The sequence below is a fragment of the Neophocaena asiaeorientalis genome, unplaced genomic scaffold, assembly GCF_003031525.2.
Source record: "Neophocaena asiaeorientalis asiaeorientalis breed wild unplaced genomic scaffold, Neophocaena_asiaeorientalis_V1.1 scaffold136, whole genome shotgun sequence".
NCBI lineage: Eukaryota > Metazoa > Chordata > Mammalia > Artiodactyla > Phocoenidae > Neophocaena > Neophocaena asiaeorientalis.
In genome coordinates, this window is record NW_020185333.1 from 1,896,221 (window position 1) to 1,911,014 (window position 14,794).

The 14,794-nt window shown below is 37.2% G+C and overlaps 1 protein-coding gene across 1 annotated transcript in view; it reads left to right on the plus strand.

Moving 5' to 3' along the window:
- The window catches only part of CFAP44 (cilia and flagella associated protein 44), a 127,246-nt gene that overhangs the window by 51,915 nt on the left and 60,537 nt on the right, over positions 1–14,794 (plus strand). The window contains exons 15-16 of the mRNA XM_024735411.1: positions 9,446–9,610; positions 10,670–10,897. Of these exons, the coding sequence (XP_024591179.1) occupies positions 9,446–9,610; positions 10,670–10,897 (393 nt within the window). The remainder of the gene's footprint in view (positions 1–9,445; positions 9,611–10,669; positions 10,898–14,794) is intronic.

Below are 14,794 nucleotides of genomic sequence, written 5' to 3' on the forward strand. Positions count from 1 at the left end.
GGGTTTTTTTTTTTTTTTTTTTTTTTTTGTGGTACGTGGGCCTCTCATTGTTGTAGCCTCTCCCGTTGCGGAACACAGGCTCTGGGTGCGCAGGCTCAGTGGCTCCGCAGCATGTGGGACCCTCGCGGACCGGGGCACGAACCCGTGTCCCATGCATCGGCAGATGGACTCTCAACCACTGCACCACCAGGGAAGCCCAAAAATTGGCTATCTTTTTGATGTCCTCCTTAGTCTATGGAGACTCATGTTCAAGATGAGGGCATAGCAAAGGAAGAAATTATGACAAACCTTCACTAACTTAAGCTTTTTTTTTTTTTTCTTTTAAGGTTTAAACAAGGAACCAGCTAAAGGATCCATTCTAATTCACTATTTTTTTCTAACTCTCCCTCCATCCATCTCCCTCTCCTCCTTGGCAACCACTAACTAAAGCTTATATCCCCCAAAACTATGTACTAAGATAAAGATGAACCATAAGTTAAATAGCTCTAAAATGCACACATATGGCCCTGTGTTGGATCATCCAAGTGATTTGGAAATCTTCAAATATGAAAATTGGAATAATGTAGTTCTAGACTAATAGAAACCCCAGAAGACCTCAGGAGAAAGAAACTCTTTCCTCCTCTACAGGGGAATAATATTCTAACATCAAGTAAAGAAAGGTTGGTTGGAAATTCCAATAAATTGTTTCTCTAACATTATTTCCAATGTCTGGATGCTTGAAGGGAATAAGCTGATGAAGCCATGTAGAGATATGTGACCTTGATTTATATTTTGGGTATCTATGAGTCAAGATATTCCTTGGATAAGGAATGTTGTTACTACCATTGGCTGTATCAGGCAGACAGACAATTGTTAATGGCTCAAGATTCTATAAAAATATTGATGAACTAGTTGTTGGCCAGGGCATCCAGTGCTAAGATGACTACCAGAAGTATCTCCAACTATGTTGACCCTTGGGTCCTGACTTTTATCATGGGTGTCCTGGTTAAGGGATGTAAAACAGCAACTCTCCAGTGGGCTTATCATGCATGATGGTAGTTGATACCATGTGTACAGTGTATGACTGTATATTAATCTTGTATTTTGCGACTTTATTCTAATACAGACTTTAGGATTTTTCTATATATAGTATCATGTCATGTTTAAAAAGTGAGTTTTACTTCTACCCTTCCAATTTGTCTTATTTTTCTTATTTGATTGCTGTTGCCAGGCCTTCCAATACTATGTTTAAAATATTAATAGAATTGGTGAGAGTGGGCATCCTTGTCTTTTTCCCGATTTTATAGGAAAAGCTTTCAGTTTTTCACTATTGAGTATGATGATAGCTCTGCGTTTGTCATAAAAGGCCTTTTTTATGTTGAGGTATGTTCCCTCAAGGCCAACATTGATAAGTTTTTTTTTTATCATGAATGGATGTTGAAATTCGTGAAATGCTTTTTCTGCATCTATTGAGATGATAATGTGATTTTTTAAAACATCTTTATTGGAGTGTAATTGCTTTGCAATAGTATGTTTCTGCTTTATAACAAAGTGAATCAGTCATACATATACATATGTGCCCATATCTCTTCCCTATTGTATCTCCCTCCCTCCGAGCCTCCCTATCCCACTCCTCTAGGTGGTCAAAAAGCACCGAGCTGATCTCACTGTGCTATGTGGCTGCTTCCCACTAGCTATCTATTTAACGTTTGGTAGTGTATATATGTCCATGCCGCTCTCTCGCTTTGTCACAGCTTACCCTTCCCCCTCCCCATATCCTCAAGTCCGTTCTCTAGTAGGTCTGTGTCTTTATTCCTGTCTTACCCCTAGGTTCTTCATGACATTTTTTTCCCTTAAATTCCATATATATGTGTTAGCATACGATATTTGTCTTTCTCTTTCTGACTTACTTCACTCTGTATAACAGACTCCATCCACTTCATTACAAATAGCTCAATTTCGTTTCTTTTTATGGCTGAGTAATATTCCATTGTATATATGTGCCACATCTTCTTTATCCATTCATCCGATGATGGACACTTAGGTTGATTCCATCTCCGGGCTATTGTAAATAGAGATGCAATGAATATTTTCATACATGACTCTTTTTGAATTATGGTTTTTTCAGGGTATATGCAGGGAGCATTTAGTCTATTTACGTTTAAGGTAATTATCGATATGTATGTTTCTATTCCCATTTTCTTAATTTTTTGGGGATCATTATTGTAGGTCTTTTCCTTCTCTTGTGTTTCTTGCCTAGAGAAGTTCCTTTAGCATTTGTTGTAAAGCTGGTTTGGTGGTGCTGAACTCTCTCAGCTTTTGCTTGTCTGTAAAGGTTTTAATTTCTCCATCAAATCTGAATGAGATCCTTGCTGGGTAGAGTAATCTTGGTTGCAGGTTTTTCTCCTTCATCACTTTAAATATGTCCTGCCAGTCCCTTCTGGCTTGCAGAGTTTCTGCTGAAAGATCAGCTGTTAACCTTATGGGGATTCCCTTGTGTGTTATTTGTTGTTTTTCCCTTGCTGCTTTTAATATGTTTTCTTTGTATTTAATTTTTGACAGTTTGATTAATATGTGTCTTGGCGTATTTCTCCTTGGATTTATCCTGTATGGGACTCTCTGTGCTTCCTGGACTTGATTAACTATTTCCTTTCCCATATTAGGGAAGTTTTCAACTATAATCTCTTCAAATATTTTCTCAGTCCCTTTCTTTTTCTCTTCTTCTTCTGCATCCCCTATAAGTTGAATGTTGGTGCGTTTGATGTTGTCCCAGAGGTCTCTGAGACTGTCCTCAGTTCTTTTCATTCTTTATTCTGCTCTGCAGTAGTTATTTCCACTATTTTATCTTCTAGGTCACTTATCCATTCCTCTCCCTCAGTTATTCTGCTATTGATCCCATCTAGGGTATTTTTAATTTCATTTATTGTGTTTTTCATCTATTGCTTGTTTCATCTTTAGTTCTTCTAGGTCCTTGCTAAATGTTTCTTGCATTTTGTCTATTCTATTTCCGAGATTTTGGATCATCTTTACTATCATTATACTGAATTCTTTTTCAGGTAGACTGCCTATTTCCTCTTCATTTGTTAGGTCTGGTGGGTTTTTATCTTGCTCCTTCATCTGCTGTGTGTTTTTCTGTCTTCTCATTTTGCTTATCTTACTGTGTTTGGGGTCTCCTTTTTGCAGGCTGCAGGTTCATAGTTCCCTTTTCTTTTGTTGTCTGTCCCCAGTGGCTAAAGTTGGTTCAGTGGGTTGTGTAGGCTTCCTGGTGGAGATAATGTGATTTTTACCATTCATTTTGTTAATGTGCTGTATCATATTGAGTTTTGTGGATATTGTACCATCCTTGCATCTCTGGAATAAATCCCACTTGATCATGCTGTATGATCCTTTTTATATATGATCTTTTCTACATATTGCTGAATTTTGTTTTCTAATATTTTGTTGAGGATTTTTGCTATTGACCTGTAATTTTCTTTTTTTTGTAGTGTATTTTGTTTTGGTATCAGGGTAATGGTGGCCTCATAGAATGAATTTGGAAGTGTTCAATTTTTTGGAACAGTTTTAGAAGGATAGGTATTAGATCTTTTTATATATTTGGTAGAATTCTCCTGTGAAGTCATGGACTTGTTTGCTGGGAGTTGTTTGATTACTAATTCAATTTCACTACTAGTGATTGGTCTGTTCACATTGTCTATTTCTTTCTGATTCAGTCTATGTAGATTGTATGTTTCTAGAAACTTATCCATGTCTTCTAGGTCATCCAATTTGTTGACATATAACCTTTCACAGTATTGTGATTTTTTTGTTTCTCTGTGATGTCAGTTGTAATTTCTCCTCTCTCATTTCTTATTTTGTTTACTTGGGTCCTCTCTCTTTTCTTCTAAATGATCCTGGCTAAAAGAGAATCAATTTGGTTCATGTTTTGTTAAAAAAGAAACAAAACAGCTCTTGATCTCCTTGCTGTTTTCTGTTTTTTTTGGGTCTCTGTTTCCTCTCTGATCTTTATTTCCTTTTTTCTGCTGATTTCTTTTGGCTTTGTTTTCTTTTTGTAATTCCTTTAGGTGGTTGGTTAGGTTACTTGATATTTTTCTTGTTTCTTGAAATAGGCGTGCATCACTATAAACTTCATCTTAGAACTGCTTTTGCTGTGTCCATAGCTTTTGGAAAGTTGTGTTTTTATTTCCATTTGTCTCATGATATTTGCTGATTTCCTCTTTGATTTATTCATTGGCCCTTTGGTTTTTCAGTAGCATGTTGTTTAGACCCCACATATTTGTGTTTTTGCCAATTTTCTTCGTGTAATTGATTTCTAATTTCATACCATGTTGTTGGAAAAAATACTTGATATTGTTTCTATTCTATTAAATTTGTTGAGACTTGTTTTGTGGCCTAGCATGTGTTCTGTCCTAGAGAAAGGGCCATGTGCACTTGAGAATAATATGTATTCTGCAGTTTGGGGATGGAATGTTCTATATTTATTAAGTCCAACTGGTCTAATGTGTCATTAAAACCACCACTTCCTTACTGATTTTCTGTCTGGATTATCTGTCCATTGACATTAGTGGGGTGTTAAAGTTCCCCTACTATTATTGTATTATTGTCAATTTTTTCCTTCATGTCTGTTAATATTTGCCTTATATGTTTAGGTGCTCCTATATTAGGTGCATATGTTTTTTAGAAACATTTAAGAAATATTTATTTATTTGGCTGTACTGGGTCTTAGTTGCAGCATACAGGATCTTTAGTTGTGGCCTGCAGGAACTTCACTGTGGCATGTGGGATCCGGTTCTCTGACCAGGGATTGAACCTGGGTCCCCTGCATTGGGAGTGCAGAGCCTAAGCTGCTCGACCACCAGGGAAGTCCCAGATGCATATATGTTAATGAATGTTATATTCTCTTCCTGTATTGATCCCTTAATCACTGCATAATGCCCTTCTTTGTCTTCTGTGTAAAATTTGTTTTAAGGTCTGCTTTGTCCTATATGAGTATTGCTACCTCAGCTTTCTTGTGATTTCCACTTGCATGAAATATATTTTTCCGTCTCCTCATTTTCAGTCTGTGTGTGTCTTTAGCTTTGAAGTGAGTCTTTTGTAAGCAGCATATGGCTTGTCTTTTTTTAAAAGACCCAATGAGCCACCCATAATTCTTTGTTGAAGTATTTGGTCCATTGACATTTAAAGTAGTTATTTATAGGCATGTATTTATTGCTATTTTGTTACTTGTTTTCTGGCTGTTTTTGTAGTTCTTCTGTGTTCTTTTAGTTTCTTCACTTGTGGTTTATCCTGTTTGGGAATCTCTGTGCTTCCTGTACCTGGATATCGATTTCCTTCTGCAGGTTTGGGAAGTTTTCAGCCCTAATTTCATCAAATAGATTACCAACCCCTTTCTCTCTCTCTCTTCTCCTTCTCGGATCTCTATAATGGGAATGTTAGTATGCTTGATGGTGTCCCAGAGGTCCCTTAAACTATCCTCATTTAAATTTTTTTTTTCTTTTTGCTATTCTGATTGGGTGATTTCCATTATTCTACCTTCAAGATCACTTATGCTTTCTTCTGTATCACTTAGTTTGCTCTAATTCCTTCTAGTGTGTTTTTCATTTGTTACTGTATTCTTCAGCTCTGATTATTTTTAATATTTTTCTAGTTTTTGTTAAAATTCTCACGTGTTCATCTATTCTTTTTTCAAATTCAGTTAGCATATGTATTACTAATGCTTTGAGCTCTTCATCTGGTAAATTGTTTCTGTTTCATTAATCTTTTTTTTTTTTTAAGGTTTTTTCCCTTGTTCTTTTGTTTGTAACAAATTCCTCTGTCCTCTCATTTTGTTTAACTTTCTCTGTCTCTACTACTACTTTTTCCAAAATTTCACACTGTTTTTTTCTGTCGTATAAATGACAGATCTTCCATATTTTCTAGCTTAAAAAAATCTCTCCAGGCTGTATTTTACAGATTTCTTCTCATATTTTCTACTGACCAGTAATCTCTTCAGTTATCTGATGTTAAAGCCATCCTTTGTGAGCTTATTTTCAACTTCTGTATTTTTTAGTTCTTGAAGTTTTATTTGGTTGTTTGTCATATTTGTTTTGTTAGTTTTATATTTTTTTGCTTCCTGTGGATACTTCTATATTCCTTTACATATAGTAAGCATAATTGTTTTTTGGACTGAGTCTGATAATTTCAACATCTGAAGTCTTTATGGATTTTTTTGGTATTTTGTTGACTCTCACTTTTGATGTCTTATTTCTAATGTGTCTGGTTATTTTATCTTCATGGATATGGATTGACCATATCTTCACTGAATGAATAAATGAATACCCTTTTCTGTACTCGAAAAAATTCTATTCTGAGGAGAAAAGTGTGAAAGGACACATCAACTTTTTAGCATTCATTATATATGTTTGGGGTCAGGGAGAGAAGTATAATAGTTAACTTTTATTTCATTTGTGACAATATTTACTACTTTTATGACTTGACTCATAAAATACAAACACAGCTCCTCTGAGGCTCTTGTAACTTGGCTATATCACCTTCTATCTTTCTATGTTGCTGTTATCATCTGACCACCTGGTCAAGCCTGCCTCTTTATTAAAATTTTGAGAATATGGTTATCTTTCTCTTTATCCAAAGTGTGAACAATTATACTGAATGATATTAACACCATGTGCCTAGTCAATCAAATCACATCAGCCTCTGAGCTTCTTGACCTCTTCATTTCCCATGACCTTTACAGTTTATCCACACACGTTCACAGCCACCCACTGGGCACTATTATCACAGTTTATTAGTTTACTAGGGCCTCCATAACAAAATACCACAGTCTGGGTGGCTTAAAGAACAGGAATTTTTTTCTCACAGTTCTTTAGGCTAGAAGTTTAAGATCAAGGTGCTGACAGGTTTGATTCCTTCTGAGACCTCTCTCCTTGCCTTGCAGATGGCCACCTTCTCACTGTGTCCTCACATGATTGTCCCTCTGTGTCCTAATCTCCTCTTCTTATAAGGACACCAGTCCTATTGGATTAGGACCCACCCTAACAACTGTATTGTAACATAATTACCTGCTTAAAGGCCCCATCTCCAAATACAGTCACATTCTGAGGTACTGGGGATTAGGACTTCTGCATAAGAATTTGGGGGGACATGATTCAGACTACAACGTCTTGTAAGAACTCAACTTTAAAAGTCTACTATTCAGATATCTCACATTCTAACCTCAACCTCTCTTCTATTCAGCCTGTTAACTTAGCTACTTCTGCTCTACTTGTTCTCTGAAGTCACAGGCACCCCTTGTTCATTCACCATTTGCTTTCCCTCACTCATTAGTCCACTCTTGTCTTAAGTTCCCTCTACATCCGGCTTAAATGTCATGATTCTTTTCAGTAGGGTTCAATAGCACTCTTCCAATGCCTTGAGCTCCCTTCTCTTTTTTTCATACACTTCTGGCAAAAATCCATCCCTGAATGCCCCCAACTGATTTGTATTTGCCTACAGTGATTACCAAGGGCAGCTGGAGATAGTCATACATCAGAGAAGATTAGCTTCTCCATAATTTAGTGACTCAAATGGCCTCAACACAATTCATGGTATGGCTTAGCAATCCTATGACATTGTTCTTATCAATTCTCTTTCACCCACAATGAACACTTAAAAATTCCTCCTCTTCTCAAAGCTTCAAGCCTCCCACTAGCTGGCTCACTCTCATTCTCAGCATCATTTATTTCATAGAGTAGGAGCCCTCTGCCAGGAACTCCTTTGCCTTCCCACTACCAAACGTAAAATCCTGTTACCTCTTCATGTACCTGCTCCTCTTCCCTTTTTTTTTTTACAATAGGGGTGCTGTGTGCCTTCCTACTTGAGGCCAATTCTCCCTTGTGACCTTTGGATTCTACTCCCACTTTTTTCAACATTTCACACATTTATTTTCTCTTTTCTGTCATATAAATTTAACCTTACTTGTTAAATGGATTATTTCCATCAGTTTTTAAATATATTCAAGACTCTCAGGTATAAAAAATAAATTCCTTGACTTCATGTTCTCCTCCAGTCACTGCTCCATGTTTCTCCTCCCAGTTTTCTTAAGGGGATTGTTTATTCCCACGAACTGCATTTCCTCACACCTACTCCTTCCTTTACACATTCTTACGAGTTTCTTGTGTCTCATAATTCCACCAGATCAGCTCTTCTAAAGATACCGGTGGTATCCATTTAACAGTTTTAGTTCTTATCTTCTTGCCCTCTTAGCCTCAATTGACCTTGTTGACCCTCACTTCCTCTTTGAAATACCATCTTTGTTTGATTTGGGGGACATTATGCTCTCCTTGTTCCTTCTCTTACATCTTGTCACTCCTTCTCAATCTCCCTTACTCAGCCATTGAGTGTTGTTTCCCCAAGGCTCTGTCCCAGACTCTCTTCGCACTCTGTTCTCTTCACCTAGGTGATAACCACCAAGGCCACAACTTTCTTAAAAGCCCAAATGTGCCACAGGATATTTGCACATGGTATGTCCTTTACATAGCATGCTCCCTCAAACCCTCCCCTAAGTCATTATAAAAATATCTTCTACTCATCCTTCACCTTGAGACTTAGGTACCACCTTCTCAGGAAGCCTTGTACAACCTCCTTACTCTTGTGGTACCTCTGCAACACTTGTTGCAGTTATAATTTACATTTATTTATATGATTTGTTAAATGACAGGCTCTCCCACTGGAGGTAAGCTTCATAATGGCAGAGACAATCCCTATTTTTCTTATTATAATTTTGCCTCTAGCCCTCTACAAAATTCTGAACACATAGTAGGTGTATAATAAGTATAGAATAGAATAACTGAATGAATAAACATTTCGAATAAACATTTTGAATAACGTTTCTGTAGACTTATCAAGGTGGGGATTTCCCACACATGGTTAAATACATGATTTTGGACTGGACTAGAGAGATTAATCTGGAGTCTAATTGCTTGTGAGTGGTAATGAAGCCTTGATTGGCTATAAGATTTCCCAGGGCATGTTTATGGAGAGAAAGAAGAAGAGGGAAGTGAACAAAAATCTTGGGGACATCCACATTAAATGAACTCAGGCAGAGAGAGGATGATCAATCAAAGGAGGCTGAGGTTGTATATGCCATTCACATACTGCAGATTTTCCTTGGTTGTCCTAATTTTAATATTCTGCCGTTTGGGCTAACATTTCGCAACCAATTTTTGGCTCAGAAAATATGGCATCTATAAGGGGAATGAATCTAAATCTAATTTTAACACTTATTAATTAATGATATAATTGTACTAATAATTGTGTATAGTGATTAATAAGATTGACTAAGTTCCTCACTGTGGTTATTACTGGTAATAAGTATCTTTTAAAAATGGCTAATATACATAGCAATTATAGTTTCCCTGGTTTAAAATCTTTATGAACTGTGCTTCTAAAAATTTGCCTAAATGTAAATGATATGTTTTAATTTTGTTTTTAGCCTGAAAATACTTTACTGATTATTTGTGAGAATGGCTATGTTCTTGAAGCTCCATTTCCAACTATAAAGGAGGAGGAGGAGGAGGACCATGATGTAGTTTCCTATGAAATCAAAGACATGTGTATAAAATGTTTCCATTTCTCAAGTATCAAATCTAAGATTCTGGTATGAAATACCCTTGAAGCATTGTCTTCTAATTTTTTTTCTTTCTTAGAATATAAAATATCCTGTGTTAAGTGCTGGGAAAATACGAAGAAGAAGAAGAAGACATAGACTTTTACTTTAAGGAGCTTATTTGGTAGAGAGCAGCTTATTGTATTAGAAGGTGGTAATGAGTAGATATTGAAATCACAGTGCAAAGAAAAGAATTTTAGGGGCACGCAGAGGAAAGAATATATGATTCTGATAGAGGGGTGAGAGGAGGTCAAGGATGACTTCATGGAGGTGATATTTAGTATTTCAAGAATGGGAAGGATTTTGACAGGTTGAAAATGAGGAGGAAGGCAATAAAAGCTGGGAGAACATCCTGAGGGAAGGCAGAGTTGCAAGAGTTTTGGTGTTTTCGAGAAATGAAGAATGGACCATGAAGCAGAGGGATGCAATTTGTGGAGGGGTGTGACAGGAGTCTGTGACCACCACATGGAACCCCTTAAATGTTAGCCAAGATGTTTTAATTTAATTTTTGGGCCATTGGAATCCATTTTGAATTTTTGAGGAGGCATTGATGTGATGAGATCATATAAATTTGGAAGTTAATTTTAAGAGGTAAATGGAATAAAGAGGTAAAAGATGGGAGGTAGGGATGCCAGTGCTAGGGGGCTTTTGCAATAGCCAGTTGATAGAGGCTGGGGGCCTAAATCACTGTACCGCTAAAGATAGAGACAGCTTCCCCCGTGGACTATTTCAATCCACCAAATTCATGGATTGACAGTGATAGGCTCTGAGAGAAGCTATATTTAACTTCTCTATTAGGAAAAAAAAGGCAAAATAATTTCTGTAAAACCAGGATCAATAGGAGTTATGAAGAAAGTCATTCCAATGATTTGAAAATTTTAACAATAAAAATATATTCCCAACTTGATAATAATCTTTAAATGACATTATTTGTTACATTAGAGCTGTGAATTTTTCTAGGACTCTGTCTTCCTCCTACTTTCTTTAATAATAGTGTGAATGAATGAATGAATTACAGTTTTTTTAATCTCAATATCTCTTTTGCACAAGAGATTAATAGAAATTGCTAAGAGAAAGAAACAAAAAGAGTTGAAGGAGAAGGAAAAGGACGAAAGGAGGAAAAGCCTAGAAGCAGAGATGGGAGAAGATGGAGAAAAGGAACTCCAGGGGGAAGAGGAGGAGGAGGAGGAACCATTACCCGAAATCTTTATTCCTTTAACCCCCTGTCACATCCTCTGTGGATTTTACTCTGGGCCAGGGAAGTTCTGGGTTTCTTTGGTAAGTAATAATGTAATAAATTTTTATCTCAACCCTAATCTAATTATAGGTATTATTTTCCATCACTTTCTTACTTCCTTACTCTATGGTAAGACTTCAGCTATTAACTACTACCGAAGGTGTGAATTTTGGTGAATGAATGTATTTGTTTTTATATCATCTTTATATGTTTTATATGTCTACTTATTGTATCTGTTATCTGTGACAATCACACATTTCAGAAGGTCAAAGGGGAGGAGAATTAAAGGTAGAAGGGCAAAGGGCTAAGGGGTTTTCCAGCTGTGTTTATCATTTTAAAATTTTGAATATGATTGCAGCACAGTCCACTAGACTTTTGCTTACCTTTCATTATCTACAACTATGCTGTGTGGCTGCATGGAAGTGTGGGAAGCTGACTGTTTTTAGATGGTCACATTGCCACCCTGAGTGAAATTGGGACTTGGCTAATAAGGAAGAAGAGAAAAATGCGAGACAAGTACCTGCAAATGTTACAATAATGTGACAATTACATCCCCTATATATTTTCTACCCTTATAAAATATTTTATTTATCTACTGCAAACAAGATTTCCTTCATTATGAATTTGTCACAAATTTCAATTCCATTCACCAAAAAAGTAGTCTTTCACATATACTTTTATGTCAATTATTATCTCTAATTCATAAGTGGTATCAGATCTTTGGCCAGGCCAGGAGACTGCCTAGCTGAGTACTATTGCTGAGCTGTTGCTATAAGGAGTGATGAGAGTTAACTCCACTCCTCTTCAACATTTCTTAGAAATATATCTTTGATGGCAACTTCTAAGGAGACAAGCAGCAAGAAGGATAGAAAGTAGTGATGGAGGCACCTTAGGATTCCATGTATTAGTGCCTTGACCTTTTATCTTCTGTGCTTTATGAAACAATTATCGATGGCTACTGTTGTGTGGGGTTCATGGGGTAAAGGAATAATTAAGACATGATCCTGCCTTCTGAAAGTTCCCTCATGTCATGAGGGAGAGAAGCACAGAAACAACTGTGCAGTAATAAAATAGAGTTCTAGTGTTCTTGAAACATATGCAAGAATTATTAATTATTTGACAAACTTTTTTTTTTTTTGCGGTACGCGGGCCTCTCACTGTTGTGGCCTCTCCCGTTGCGGAGCACAGGCTCCGGACGCACAGGCTCAGCGGCCATGGCTTACGGCCCCCGCCACTCCGTAGCATATGGGATCTTCCTGGACTGGGGCACGAACCCGTGTCCCCTGCATCGGCAGGCGGACTCTCAACCACTGTGCCACCAGGGAAGCCCTGACAAACATATTTAATGCTTACCTTTAGGGGTGCCAGATAAGTATTACATGGGACATACTTATACTAAAAACATATTTGTTGTTTATCTGAAATTCAAATTAACTGTGCATCCTGCATTTAAAAACTTTTTTCCTGGTTTTACTGAGATATAATTGACAGGCAGCATTGTATAATTTAAGGTGTATAGCATAATGATTTGACTTGCATGTATCATGAAATGATTACCACAATAAGTTTAGTTAACATTCATTCTGTATTTTTATTTGCTAAATCTGGAAACCTGCTTATTATATACCAGTCACCATTCTAAGTGACCACCCTATAAAATAAGCACTCTTCATAATTTGCATTTTACATAAGAAGAAACCAAGGAGGGGAGAGGTTAGGTAACTTATCTGAGGTTGTATAATTAATGAGGGGTGGAACCAGGATCTGGACTCAGGCAGTCTGGGTCTAGAGTCCACACTCTTAACCATTAAACTACACCAGCATACAAGGTCAAGGCATAGTTCAGAAGAAGTGACACTAACCCTGCTTGACTCAACTATTTGCCAACTCTGTGCCTGCATCCAAGCAGATGCTGCAGAAAACCAGTCTCATTTTGAAGGCAGGACCACAGTTCTCAAATCAGTACTCACAGTGCAGGCTGGTTCTACTGCCCAGCCATGTTCACTTTCCCACTTTCCAAATTATCACTTTAATTCTTCTCCCATCAATCATTTTGTACCCTCCCTCAACTTCTAATGATAACCTTATCTCACATTTCTTTTCTTTTTCCTTTTCCTTTTTTCCTTTTTTTTCTTTTCCCCGCTGAGCGGCTTACAGGATCTTAGTTCCCTGACCAGGGATTGAACCCAGGCCCCGGCAGTGAAAGCACAGAGTCCTAACCACTGGACTGCCAAGGAATTCCCATCTCACATTTCACTGAGAAAATGAAATAAAAACAATCAGATGGAATTTCCTTATCTTGTCTTAATGAGATCTAATGTTCTATGGAGATCCATACAAGTTTGTCTGCTACTGTTAACAATTGGTGAATGGTCCCCTGCAACTTTCCAAGGACACTATTCCAAATGGCCTCTTGATCCTATCCCCTCTCACTTTCTCAAAGATTTTACTCCTGAAATAAACTGGCTGGTCTCCTGTATCTTCAACCTCTCTCTGTTTACTCATTTCTTATCGTCAGCACATAAACATGCTCCTAGTACTTGATTTTTTTCTTTCACATCTCTTTTCTTCTCATCCACTTCTCCTTTATAGGAAAACTTGAAAGAATTGTCTGTAGTCACTGGCTTCATTTCTTCACATCCTATTTGGTTTTTAACTCATTCCAGTCAGGTTTCTAGCTCCACCACTTCAAGTCATCAAAGATTTTCCTACTGCCGAGCTCAGTGGTCACTTCTCTGTCCATTTGACCTCTCAGAAACATTTGATAAAGTTAACCCTCCATTCTTCTTAAAGCATTTTCTTTTTTGGCTTCCATGACACCACCATCTGCTGCCCACTCCTTTTTAGACTCTTTTGCTGGCTTCTTATATGTTGAACTAGCTTTGAACTTTGAAGTACTCTAGGATGTGGTCTTGGGTGCCCTCTTTCTTGCTAGATGATTTTATCTGGTCCCAAGATTTTAAATATCAAGTATATGCTAATAAATTTCATTTTTGTCTCTAGTCTTGACCTCTCCTCTCATATTCGGGCTTGTATGTCCCACTTGACATCACTACTTGGCACCTCAAAATGGACATGTCCAAAATATAACTTTTGTTTTTAATATTTATTTTTATTTTGGCTGCTCTGGGTTTTAGTCACGGCACATGGAATCTTTAGTTGCGGCATGTGGGATCTTTAGTTGCATCACGTGGGATCTTTAGTTGCGGCATGTGGACTTCTTAGTAGTGGTGTGCGGACTTCTTAGTTGCAGTATGTGGACTTCTTAGTTGCGGCATGCATGCAGGATCTAGTTCCCCAACCAGGGATCGAACCTGGGCCCCCTGAATTGGGAGCACAGAGTCTTACCCACTGTACCACCAGGGAAATCCCCAAAATATAACTTTTAAATCACACTTGCCCTGTGCAAACCTGCTCCATCTCCATCTCAGTAAATGGGACAACCATCCATCCAGTTACTAAGCCAAAACTCTGAGAGTTGTTAATGATTCTTTTCTTTCCTTTACCTTTGATATTCTTATTTCAAAGTATGTCTTTTGTAAGCAGCACATGGCTAGGCTTTATCTTTTTAATCCTGTAGTAAAATCTTTATTTTAATAGAACACTGTGTCCTTTTATATTTAATGTAATGGCTAATATATTTTAGATTAAATCTACCATCTTATTATTTCTGTTTATCACACCAATTCTACGTTTGGTTTTTCACCTTCTATCAGATGATTAGGTAGTTTTTCCCCCAATTTTCCTCCTCTATTAGGTTATTAGTTATACTTTTTTTTTTTTACTATTTTGTTTTTAGTGGTGATGCTAAAGGTCATAGTATATATCCTTAATTTAATATAATTTGATACAAATTTATTCTTTTACTAGCTCTAGAGAAAAAAGATCTTAGGGCACTTTAGTGTTGTATATCCTCCCCCTCACCTCATTGTCACATT